General features: G+C 38.2%; 2 protein-coding genes across 2 annotated transcripts; one reads left to right on the top strand and one right to left on the bottom strand.

Annotated features, from left to right (window-relative positions):
* Window positions 1-602: 602 nt before the first annotated feature.
* LOC117633169 (zinc finger CCCH domain-containing protein 11-like) lies at window positions 603-3,486 on the top strand. The gene is made up of 8 exons (XM_034366868.1): window positions 603-938; window positions 1,272-1,356; window positions 1,462-1,602; window positions 1,715-1,803; window positions 1,948-2,136; window positions 2,261-2,391; window positions 2,489-2,591; window positions 2,882-3,486. The coding sequence occupies exons 1-8, from the start codon at window positions 768-770 to the stop codon at window positions 3,047-3,049; spliced, it is 1,077 nt and encodes a 358-aa protein (XP_034222759.1). The 5' UTR covers window positions 603-767; the 3' UTR covers window positions 3,050-3,486.
* A 4,998-nt stretch (window positions 3,487-8,484) lies between these two features.
* Window positions 8,485-9,759, bottom strand: LOC117631586. The gene is made up of 2 exons (XM_034364824.1): window positions 9,467-9,759; window positions 8,485-8,912 (listed from the first exon to the last, which is right to left on the bottom strand). Exons 1-2 carry the CDS (start codon window positions 9,636-9,638, stop codon window positions 8,629-8,631), a joined length of 456 nt encoding a protein of 151 aa, XP_034220715.1. The 5' UTR covers window positions 9,639-9,759; the 3' UTR covers window positions 8,485-8,628.
* Between the last annotated feature and the right edge of the window lie 1,635 nt (window positions 9,760-11,394).

Here is an 11,394-nt window from a genome sequence, read left to right as displayed (position 1 = left end):
GTGTAATTCTACAACCATCAATATTAATGACGCTAAATTTTTGTTTTGAAAGTCATATATAAATATAATAGATTAAGCAATTTGTTTTATTGTTAAATAAATACACATAAGAAGCTAAACAATAGTAAACAATTTTTGACCTCTTCGTTGTGCTTATAATTACTTTGGTACTTTTATTCAACTTGCATATTATGCTGCATTATATAGATATGTTTTGGAGGTCCAATTCCTCTACAATTTTTTGAGAATTCTTACACGTTAATCCTTTAGGCTCAAAATTCCGGATTTTCTGAAACTCATGACATTAATCCAGAAAGGGTGAAATAATAGCTATAATCAACATATTGCAATGGTTTGATCCCTCTATTTCAAAGAAAAATAGTGTTAGAATCGGTCGCTCATGCAAATCCCAAAAAGAAAACGTTATTTGGTATGCTATAGTGAAGAAACGACTTGTAGTTTATTTCCCCTCAATGTCAATAGACCAACATTTTCCGCGCCTAACTACCACGTGGCGCCAATTTGGCGAAAAGCGGGAGAATTACACAAGGGTAGACCCACCAGCTCCACAATAAGCCTGCACGTTGAGTACTTCCAGGGGTAAATCAGGAAATACACATAGGCGTAAGCTTCTGGACCGTCTCGTCCAAATTCCTTAACCAGATTACCAGACCGGTGTCAGCGACATCATTTCGGAATCGGACGGAGGAGATCAACAAAAAGGTTTTCCGAAATTTCGGAAGCGAAATATTTGATGCCGATGAGAGATGCCGCCGAAGCAGCAATCGAAGGCCGATTTGGCGAAGAAGCAGAAGATCGTAGAGGACAAGACCTTCGGGCTCAAGAACAAGAACAAAAGCAAGAATGTCCAGAAGTACGTTCAGACCCTCAAGCAGTCCGTCCAGCCCCAATCCGATCCTTCTAAGACCGCTGCTAAGGTTCCAAGTCTCCATCTTTTCTTTCGTTGATCAATATTTATTTGATTGATTCGCTGATTAACTTGATTTATTTTTCAAATTTTAGAAGGGGAAAAAAAAAAAAAAAGGAAACTTGATTTTGTTATTCTTGTTTTGATCAATACAAGGGAAATTTAGTTAAGAATTAGAAAATAGATTTTGGATTCAGCACCAAAATTTAGAATTTTCATGGTCATGATAAATTTTCATCTTACATACATGAGTTTGAGACTTTGGCTTCTTTTAAATGGTAAAGTATCTATTTTGCTTCATAAATGAGAGAAATTTTGTTGGTGAGACTTGTATTATTTACAGAAAAAGAAGGAAGAAGATAAGGCTAAGGACAAGGAGCTGAATGAATTATTTAAGGTTGCTGTTAGTCAACCAAAAGTACCAGTTGGTAAGTGATTGTGTTCCCTTTTCAATGACCAATTGATTGACGGTTTTGATGCGTATGTCTTGTTGAACTTAGATATGATATAATGCTTAATGGGTATGTGTTTAGGTGTTGATCCCAAGTCTATGCTATGCGAGTTTTATAAAGCGGGGCAGTGTGCAAAAGGTTTCAAGTGCAAGTTCTCCCATGATTTGAATGTTCAGAGGAAAGGAGAAAAGATTGATATTTACAGTGATAAACGTGATCACGGTAACCGTATACGATCTCTACTTTACTGTGATGCTTGATTTATAATGCAAATTTTTTTTCTTCTTTTTGTTTGTTTTGTTTCTGAGTTTGATTTTTTTTTTTTAAATATAAGACACGATGGAGGAATGGGATCAAGAGACTTTGGAGAAGGTGGTGGAATCAAAGAAAAATGAATACCAGCAGAACAAACCGACTGATATTGTAAGTTATCTCCAGGGCAGTCTGTACAATATGCTTCCAAGTTCTCAGCTTCATACATGCTTATTGAATATAGATGTTCGAACCATCAATGTGCTTGGTAGACTTCTAAATGAATTTTTGTTTTGTTTTTGGATATATGTGAAGGTTTGTAAATATTTTCTGGAAGCAGTGGAGAAGAAACAATATGGTTGGTTTTGGGTCTGCCCCAATGGTGGTAAAAATTGCCATTACAGACATGCTCTTCCTCCAGGATATGTTTTAAAGTCTCAGATGAAGGCTCTATTAGAGGAAGAGGCTGAAAAAATACCGATTGAGGAGGAGATCGAAAATCAGGTTATTTGAACAAGCCTTTACGTCAAGTCATAGCATTTACATTTAAATTGTCTAAAGGAATTGCGGTTTTTCATTGGTATCTTCCTTATATTTTTCACCTAACCAATTAGCTGTTTGATTTTAGCGTGCTAAAGTGACGACTTCAACTCCTATGACTACTGAGTTGTTCATGCAATGGAAGAAGAAAAAGATGGCAGAAAGAGATGCCGGTTTGGCGGCACAAATGGCAGAGCGGGCTAAAAATGACCGTATGAGGTGTGTTCTCTTTCCCACGTTCTCCAATATGTGTTCACCCCGACCAGTTACTAACTTTTTGGATATTGTTTACTGATTGTGTGCCCCTCCCTTGCAGTGGCCGTGAGCTATTTTTGTCAGATTCTAGCCTATTTGTGGACGATGTTGAGGCACATGAGAAGTACCAAAGAGATCAAGAACCTCCAGTTGCTGAACAGAAGGTTAGGTTTATTTTCTAATTTTTATGGTGATGAACAGATGGTTAGTTTTCACTTACTAGTTGTCACCCCCATTTTTCCCCATCTCGTAACTGTATAACTGGATGTAGTGTTATAAGATAGAAGTGCATGTGCCTGCTAAAGCTAAAGATTACTGTTTCTATGTTATTGTCCATGAATGCCTGTGAGGAGTTCAGGTTGCTTTTCCATGGCATGCTAATATGTGACTAGTACTGAACTGAGTGGACTATATGTTAATTGTTTCACTCGTATTTTATTTGTTTCAACTTCAGGTCAGTGCCAATTCTAACAGAGATAGGCCAAGTGACTCAGCAACTGCTGGCGGTGGTGCCAAAGTTACCAATGATGATGATGACGACGAACTGGACATAGATGAGTTAAACGAGTTAGAAGCAAGCTTATCTAAGGTAACAATTCAGGAGCCGGACACTGCTGCTTAATCCAAGAGTGGCAATCTAAAGTCTGCATCCATTTTTGAGTGGACTCGGTGTTATGGACTGTAAACTTATGGCCCCTTCAATGATGGCAACCTCTCTGATGTTCCCCAAAAGGTTATAAAGTTCACCCATAATTGATCATACTGTCCTTACGGATCATTAGGTGCTTTTGTGTAATATCTACTTTTCCATGTAGGATTGTCCCATCCTTGAGGACATAAAAATAATCGTTGCCCTGTAATTTACCGGAGCATCATAGGATGCAAGTGGTGTCTCCTTTCAGTTTATGCTATTTTAGTTAACGATGTCAAAGCATGTAAGCAACGTTTCACTTGAGATTATGCTAGTCAAGTGCTAGGTCTTGTGCTGCCAGATGCTCGGTACTAATCTCCCTTATGTGGTGATTGTTGTGCAAAAACTCCTTTTGATCTTGTTCTCAATGGACTCTGTAACAAACCTCCACAACTCACAAGGATGAATGAAACACTCACACACACCAAAAAAAAAAAAAAAAAAAGGAAGCATACAAGTAACATAGAATTTTATAGAGGTTCAGCAATTTGCCTATGTTTTCTTGGTGTTTTTATTTAGAAAATTCACTAATGAAAGAATATGTTACAACCTTGATTTACAAAGAAACCCCCTTACAACTTTATTCTCTCCCCAAGCTTTCTTCTCTCCCACCCTTCTGCTCAAACCCTTGATGCTCTTGTTAATTCTCTCAGTTTTCCCTCTTGGTTTCTAGACTTACAAGACTCCAACTCTCAGCTCCCCATTTGGCTGATTGCTCTCTCCTAAAAAAAGTTGTATTCTCTGCCCTTCCTACTTAAACAGACAAGTAGGGAGCTTGCCTTCGGCTGCTCCCTCACCTTGCCAACCACGCTCATCGATGTCTTGTGCTGAAAAGTCTTCACATCATCCACTTTTGTCTTGTGTTGAGAAGTCTTCACACCAGCCACCTTCATTAATGTTATTGGGATGGGAAGCCTCCACATTAATGTCTTGGCTGCTACAAAACAGTAGCTGCACATATTCATTGCATTTGGATGTCCAGCTGCTCCTATCAATACCTTAGATGTCCAGCCACCCCTATTCATGCTTGGGATAGTAAGTCATGCGACTAGAGCTACAACAACATGCTGGAAGTCACCTTTCCGACAAACTCATTGACTTTGGGGTTACAAAACTATTTGGAATAAGAACTGAAAACATGTGGAAAACCATGCCAAAACTAAAGAAAAAACGCATGCATGATAATTGCACGTGCTCTGGCAATTTCCAACAGTCTGTTTGTCAATTGCGTTCTTTCTTCTGCATCTTAGGTGAGCCAATTTTATCAACAGTGATATGGTTGCTTGTTCGGCTTCATTTGGTCTCAACAAGCAAGAACGCCGGCGAGTGAATCATAAAGTTCATAAAGTTCCACCACCGGATCCACCATGACGGATTAATCCTCTTGGACGTGAATTACATGTTAATTTGAGAGGTTATAAGTTTCACTATAAACGGATGAGCCTTAACTCCAATAGTAAAAAAACATACTCTTGCTTCCACGGCAAGGGTTGGACTTCCACCCTCCGGTCTCTCTAAACCCTCGTCCTTCTTTGAGCAAAGAAAGAAACAAAATCAAGAATCTGTTATATGGTTCGACAAAGATTAAGCAATCAGCATTTTGTGTCGGCTAAAGTGACCAACAAAGGGATATATAAATCCAAATAACCGTTTGAAATGATGTGTAAATCCAAATAACCCTGCCTAACATAAAGTTGTTCCATAGCCATTAAGGGAACCAACACACATCTCTCACTCTTTTGTGTTCCATCTGAGCCTAACATGTCGCATCAAATGTGAGGTAAAGACAGGTTTGCAAAAATCCAACAATTAACATGATAATAAATTACCAAGACACTTGTTAAGTACATAATCATTTTGTTTTTGTACACTAGCAAGGACATATTGATATAAGCCCTGCATCAGCAGCATGACGCCATGAAAATGTGAAACAGAGAGCTTTATTGGGTTCATGAACCTTCTGAGGGGGGAGAGGGAGGGGGGGGATCAATGATCATTTGAAGGACCAATTCACACGTGTTCATTTTCTAACATTGCAGAATTAAAACAGCCATCTGAATAACTGGTGGCTTGATATTATTCCATCTTCACACGAGATTGATACAATAAGCGAAACCAGGGTATAATGAAGGAAACAGATTCGATCAACTAAACTATGGCATGTTTACTTACTTGGAATCGGTGTTGGAATTTTTCTAATTCCCTAACTTCGTATGTGTTTACTAACACATATACACAGGTACTAGAATTTTTCGAATTCATGGTAGCTTAGGGAAGTAATTGATCCCATACTCATTCTCTCTTTCCTATCCCCCTGTTCATGACTTCCCCGATTCATAATTTGTCAATGTATTCCCTTGCGTGTAAGGATGTCAATACTCAAACAATGACAAGGATATTTTTAATATGTCAAATAATAACAATATCTATGATATGATATCTGCATCATTGTCGTATCGGATTGAATTATAACAGTTATGAGAATTACAAGCATTCTGGGTTTAGGTCAAGAAAACAATTAAAGACGTGAAAGAAAAGATTGATGTGCTGCATGAAATTTTAAGCAAGCTGAAACGTAGGTAAACCTGCAAAGACATTTCTGGTAAAGCCAACAATATGAGCTGAGCTCCATAGGTAAGCAACAGGGTAAGCAGTAGTTTGGACTCTTCAACTCATGCAGAAAACAAAGAGTTGATCGTGATCAATTTCTTGTTGTACAATCTTCTTATAAGAAGGACGTGTAATAAAATTAGAAAAGAGTGAGAAGAAAAAGAAAAGTTTATTATGATAGGATCAATACATCAAATTCAAAGCAAACCCCAATTAGACACGCCTCATACATTTTTAACGGAAGGGCATGTGCTACTCTCCATATGTATATAATATAGAAGGTTAGATGAAGGAGTTGAGAGGCAATATTGGAGAGATGGATGAGGCTTGTGGAACTTGCTTCCATTGCAGCTAAAGGCATCAATGCTGATATGAACTACAAGCGGTTTGATCGCTATTTCTCAGGCTGCATAGGCGCCATAGGAGCCTGCGCGTCCCGCGTTGCCACCTTTCGATGGCGGCTCAGCCCTCTCCCGACTCTTGAAGCCACTCCAACCACCAACTTGACAAAACTGGATATTATCTTAACTTTGATCTGGCCTCTCTTTGGAGGAAGCCTGGCCTTGTTTGTGTTTGAAGGCTTGGCTTGTTCAATAGGTAGAGCCATTTGTTTTGGAATATGAGGAGGAATACAATAACTGAAAGAGCCAATGTTTTGTTTCCAAGTACAAAGAAAATGGGAATGAGACAGCTTTTTATAATGTTGAAGTGGATTAGAGTGAGTGCTGAAGGAGAGGCTGCTAAGGCATTATTTATCTATTATTGTGAGTTCATAAAAAAGCATGCATGATTAGAAAATGCACCATTTTACAAGATTAACTTAAATTCCATTTAGTATTTTAATCTCAAATTTTCATAATTAAATATAGAGATTGCTTCCAAAAGTGAATCTCAAACTCAGTCAAGCTCAATTCCCCCACAAAAATTAGTGACATGTTACTCAAAATCTGATGTCAACTATTGCAAAACTTTCAAATGATGATGAGTTGGTTGCTCTGTTTTAATTGGGTTAATCATGTTCACATTCTCGACAAATAGACAAAAGAAGATAGAAATGCTAGTTAAAATATAGTGCTTATGTTGTCCTTTGTAAGCTTCTGGGTCCAATCCAAGATTACAAAGTCAAGCAAGGAAAACAGGAATTCGATGAGATAAAACTGTGCTGAAGTGATGACAGGCTAAAAGACTCAAACCCAAGGATTCAGTCAAGTTCATGGTCTTCAAATGACCAGGCAAGCAATAAAAATTAAAAATTAAAAATATTGAACATAAATCATCGTGGGTAAGTCTGGACCTGAAATCTCCACTGTCCCCTTGGAAAAGGACTTGAAAAAGCTTTGCTGGTGCTAGGAGCAGACAAGCCTTAACAGATGTCCTCTTCTGGTGACGGGACCACAAACAAGTGGGAGCATAAGCATGGGGATCAAACATGTAGAATAACTACACTAGGTTTTGCTTAGGCTACAAAACTTAATGGCAAACTTGTTGATGACTTATGGGGTTTTCTGGTTCTCTTTTTAAGCTGAATATAGACATAATAATTATCAACAAGTGGCGGATCCACCCTGGGTTCAATGGGGTCAGACGACCCCATGGCAGCCCTGGAAATGGCTTGGAGGTTCTTGGTTTCTCTTGGCAGCCATAAGAGACGAACCTATGGAGAAGAAGATGCAAGCTGCTAGGGAGAAGAAATAGGGGGGAAGAAGAAAGAGAAAGGGAGAGAGAGGGGAGGCAGAAGAAGACAGTGGTTGAGAGGGAGAAGAAGAAAGAGGTGGGGGAGGAAGAAGAAGAAGAAGAAGAAGAAGACTGAGGGAGAAGAAAAGAGAGGAGGGAGAGGAAGAAGATGAAGACTGAAAAGGAGAAGAAATACGCCGACATAATTTTCTCTAAAAGATATTTGTTAGGGTTTTTTTTAATATATTTTAATTTTGTTGAGTAGACTTACAAATACTAGAAGTATACTTCAATAGCATAAAGATATCACTTACAATGGTGGTTTTTGAATTGAGATGGACCTTAACGTTGGTGTTATTATTTTGATGAAATTTATGGCTTACATGATACATATATGAGCTTGATTTATTGAATGATGTTTTTGTTAGTTGGAATAAGTTTGGTGTGTTTTTAAATTATTATATTTTTGCATTATTTCCTTTTAAAGAGAAAAACGGAACTTTAGCATTATAACCCCATAAGGTGACAATCCTGGATCCGCCAGTAACAATGGCAAAGGCTTATAATAAACACAAACAGTTGGGTTTTCTGATTGCTGCATATAATAGAAGTGGGTTATAAGTTGTGATCCTGCATGCATATGTTTGTTGCTTTTGTTTGTCTGTATGCCTTTTCTTCTTCTTTAGAGGACTGTAGTTCAGCACTATAAACAATTATCAGTTATTTTAAAAGAATGAAGCATATTTTGATGTAATCTTGACCTTAAATTCCTTCGAATTGTGAAATACCAAGCAAAATGCTCTGCTCAACTAAATTTATGTACATCTCCTTTTATTGAACAGCATTGCTTGCTTATATAGATAATCACACTGTAATTGGACATATCAAGGGCAATCTGATTCTTAGGGCTAGTTTGGAAGAGGTTTTGGGAGGGCAAGAATCACTTATGGGGAGAAGATGTGATTATTGGCCTATCCAGAATCACTTTTCAAACAAGCCCTTAATAATCAACATCAATGTTGTACAGGAATGTTTCTGTTTTCTGGAAATGAAAAATTAAAGATGCTTGGGATGGATAGAAATTAACAACAACTGGATAAACAGGAACTTGCATTTATTTATAACAAGTCACATTGTTAGAATTTCATCCCAGCAGCAATTTCCTCACAAATGCCATCATATATTTACAACATTTGAGCCCCTGTGTTTTTGTTGGAGTTTTGAAATCACTTGACTGGTGCAATAATGGTATAAACCAAAAGGACGGTGACAATGACAATAGCCCCTGCAAGAGTGAACCTGGGGCTAGTCCATAACATGAGGTTGGACCTCTCTGTCCTCTTGATTGGATCAACCTCCTCAGATGATGGGTAATTAGACTGAGTAGGGTTCCAGGTCACATACTTGTTTGGAGAGAACTGTGAGAAGAAGCTCTTCTTCTTCTTCTTCGTTTTCCCTTGCTTTCTGATATTTGACCAGGCCTTGTCCCAATCTGTTGAGAATTTATCACCTGAGGTGTATGTTGATCAACATTGAACTATATGGTCAGTTTAATCATTAGACGCACCTAAATAACCTCTATCCGTACTTGTTCAAACAACGGGAGATGATGAGTGATTCGAACTTTTTCTAGGATTGGAAAAAAGAAACAGAGCATTATACATAGCAAAAGTTTTTAAGGTGAGACGGTCATATACGTCCTCTGTCTCACATTTACCCATCACGTACTGCTTTCGAGCGACAGGTAAATATGAAACTTTCTCGAGTTAAACCCTCCTCCTTTAATCACCTTGTAAAATAACTTGGTGAGACATAACATCTCACTACCATTATACATGAATGAAACCTTCAAGATTGAAATTCACTAATAACCTTAATTAAAACTGGTAAACACCAACTCATCCAATCCAAGTGCCAAGTGATGACCAACCAAAACTTGGTGGAAATCCAAAACAATTAGAAGCACATCAATATAGATGAAGCTCAATTTTACATCCAAACACTAACACTAAAAAATAATAATAATTAAGGAAAAAAAAACAAATGAATTAGTTAGAAACGTACCGTTGGAGTCACCGTTTTGTTGGGGCTCTTGAGAGTCCCTTCTTCTTGAGCAGAAAGGTTTCAGTGGCGAGTAACAACAAGAAGAAGAAGAAGATGATGATGATGAGTTATTTCGAGTGGTCCAGAAATAACGTGAGGATGTTAAGCTTCCTATTCGAGCTTGAATATCCATTTGCACATCCCAAACCCAAACCAAAGAATATTCCAATCCAATAATGTAATCCCCTGTTAGCTACTGCTGATGATCTCGTGGAGCTAAGATTTCTGTACGGCCTTATCACACTGGGAGATTGCCCAGCCTCTAATTCTCCCTCGCTTTCTCTCACTTCGACACGTGTCCCAATGTTACCTGGCTTTCAAATTCTCTTTTTCTTTTATATATATATATATATATATATATATATAGACACTGCTTTTGCTTATCTCTCTCCTTACATTAGAGTATTTCCACCAGTTAGCCCCTTATCATGGCAAAGGGAGTCCTAGGTCAGCTACTATTCACGTGAATAGTGGCTGTCCTAGCCCCCCAGCAAAGTGTATTTCTAATAGTTTAAGCTTGTCATGGCAAATACTATTCTTTCTTTTTTTGTTTTTTTCAAACTTTGTTTACTTAAACAATTAATTTGAATAATATTTTCAGATAAGATTTTTGGGTTCCTACGTGTCAATACTATTCATATCGGATTAGATTTTCGGTTTCAAATTTCAGATAAATTTCAGATAAATTTCAAATTTAAGATACATTTCAAAATTCAAAATGTCAAATTTCAGATACATTTCGAAATTCAAATTTCAGATAAATTTGAAATTTGAAATTTCATTTGAATTTCAAATTTCAGATAAGATTTTCACCCTCTAAGATTGCGCCGCGTGTCATATCTATCTGTGTACATTTTTCTATAAAACCAGAGGTTCAGCTCATACCTCCCACACCAGTTCTTCTCTACATTTCCATTTCTCATATTTTAGATTTCATTCTCCATTCTCAATGGCAGACATGCAAGAGGTTTTGGAGAGGCAAGAGCAAGAAACTAGAGAAAGAATGCATAGACGAGCTGCAAGCAAAAGGGCGCAGAGAGAACTAGATGAGCAACTTGGCATAGCAATTGCTTTGCTGGAGGAAGAAAACCAGAGTCGCCGTGGTTCACGAGAAGGCCGTGGCCCAAATGTGGACAGACATAGACATTCTCGGAGTAAGAATCTTATGGAAGATTATTTTATCCCACAATCTCTATACTCTGATGTTCATTTTCGAGGGAGATATAGAATGCAACCCCATTTGTTCAATAAAATCATGCATGATATTTGCAATTATGATGAATATTTTGTTCAAAAGAGAAATTGTGCTGGAAATTTGGGACTTCTTCCAGAGCAGAAGTTCACAGCTGTGATACGCAATGTTGGCGTATGGGTCATCTGCTGATCAGGTGGATGAGATTGCGGATGGGGAAGTCCACTGTTTTGGAGAGCTTGGTGCGATTTTGTGATGCAGTGGAAACTCTGTACACCAGAGACTACCTCCGCAGACCTACGCCCAGGGACCTGCAACGGCTTCTCCAAAAAGCTGAGTCTCGAGGATTTCCTGGCATGATTGGTAGCATTGACTGCATGCACTGGCAGTGGAAAAATTGTCCAACTGCTTGGCAAGGGACTACGGAAATAGAAAAGGGCAGAAAAGTATCATCCTGGAAGCAGTTGCTGGTTTTGATACATGGGTTTGGCACGCCTTCTTCGGAGTTGCCGGATCTCAAAACGATTTGAATGTCCTAGGTCAATCCCCGGTGTTCAATGATGTTTTGAGAGGTGAAGCCCCAAATATCACATATGAAATTAACAATACCATCTACCAGAATGGGTATTATCTAGCTGATGGCATCTACCCGAGGTGGACAACATTTGTGAAAACAATTCCACATCCCCGATCCCAT

The sequence above is a fragment of the Prunus dulcis genome, chromosome 6 (genome assembly GCF_902201215.1).
Source record: "Prunus dulcis chromosome 6, ALMONDv2, whole genome shotgun sequence".
NCBI classification, from domain to species: domain Eukaryota; kingdom Viridiplantae; phylum Streptophyta; class Magnoliopsida; order Rosales; family Rosaceae; genus Prunus; species Prunus dulcis.
This window is presented reverse-complemented; position numbering and strand designations above follow the sequence as displayed.

Coding starts and splice junctions, on each gene's coding strand:
- LOC117633169 (XM_034366868.1), top strand. CDS start 768: ATGCCGCCGAAGCAGCAATCGAAGGCCGATTTGGCGAAGAAGCAGAAG. Junction 1,804..1,947: donor AGAACAAACCGACTGATATT/GTAAGTTATCTC, acceptor ATATATGTGAAG/GTTTGTAAATATTTTCTGGA. Junction 2,137..2,260: donor AGGAGGAGATCGAAAATCAG/GTTATTTGAACA, acceptor GTTTGATTTTAG/CGTGCTAAAGTGACGACTTC.
- LOC117631586 (XM_034364824.1), bottom strand. CDS start 9,638: ATGGATATTCAAGCTCGAATAGGAAGCTTAACATCCTCACGTTATTTC. Junction 8,913..9,466: donor ACAAAACGGTGACTCCAACG/GTACGTTTCTAA, acceptor CATACACCTCAG/GTGATAAATTCTCAACAGAT.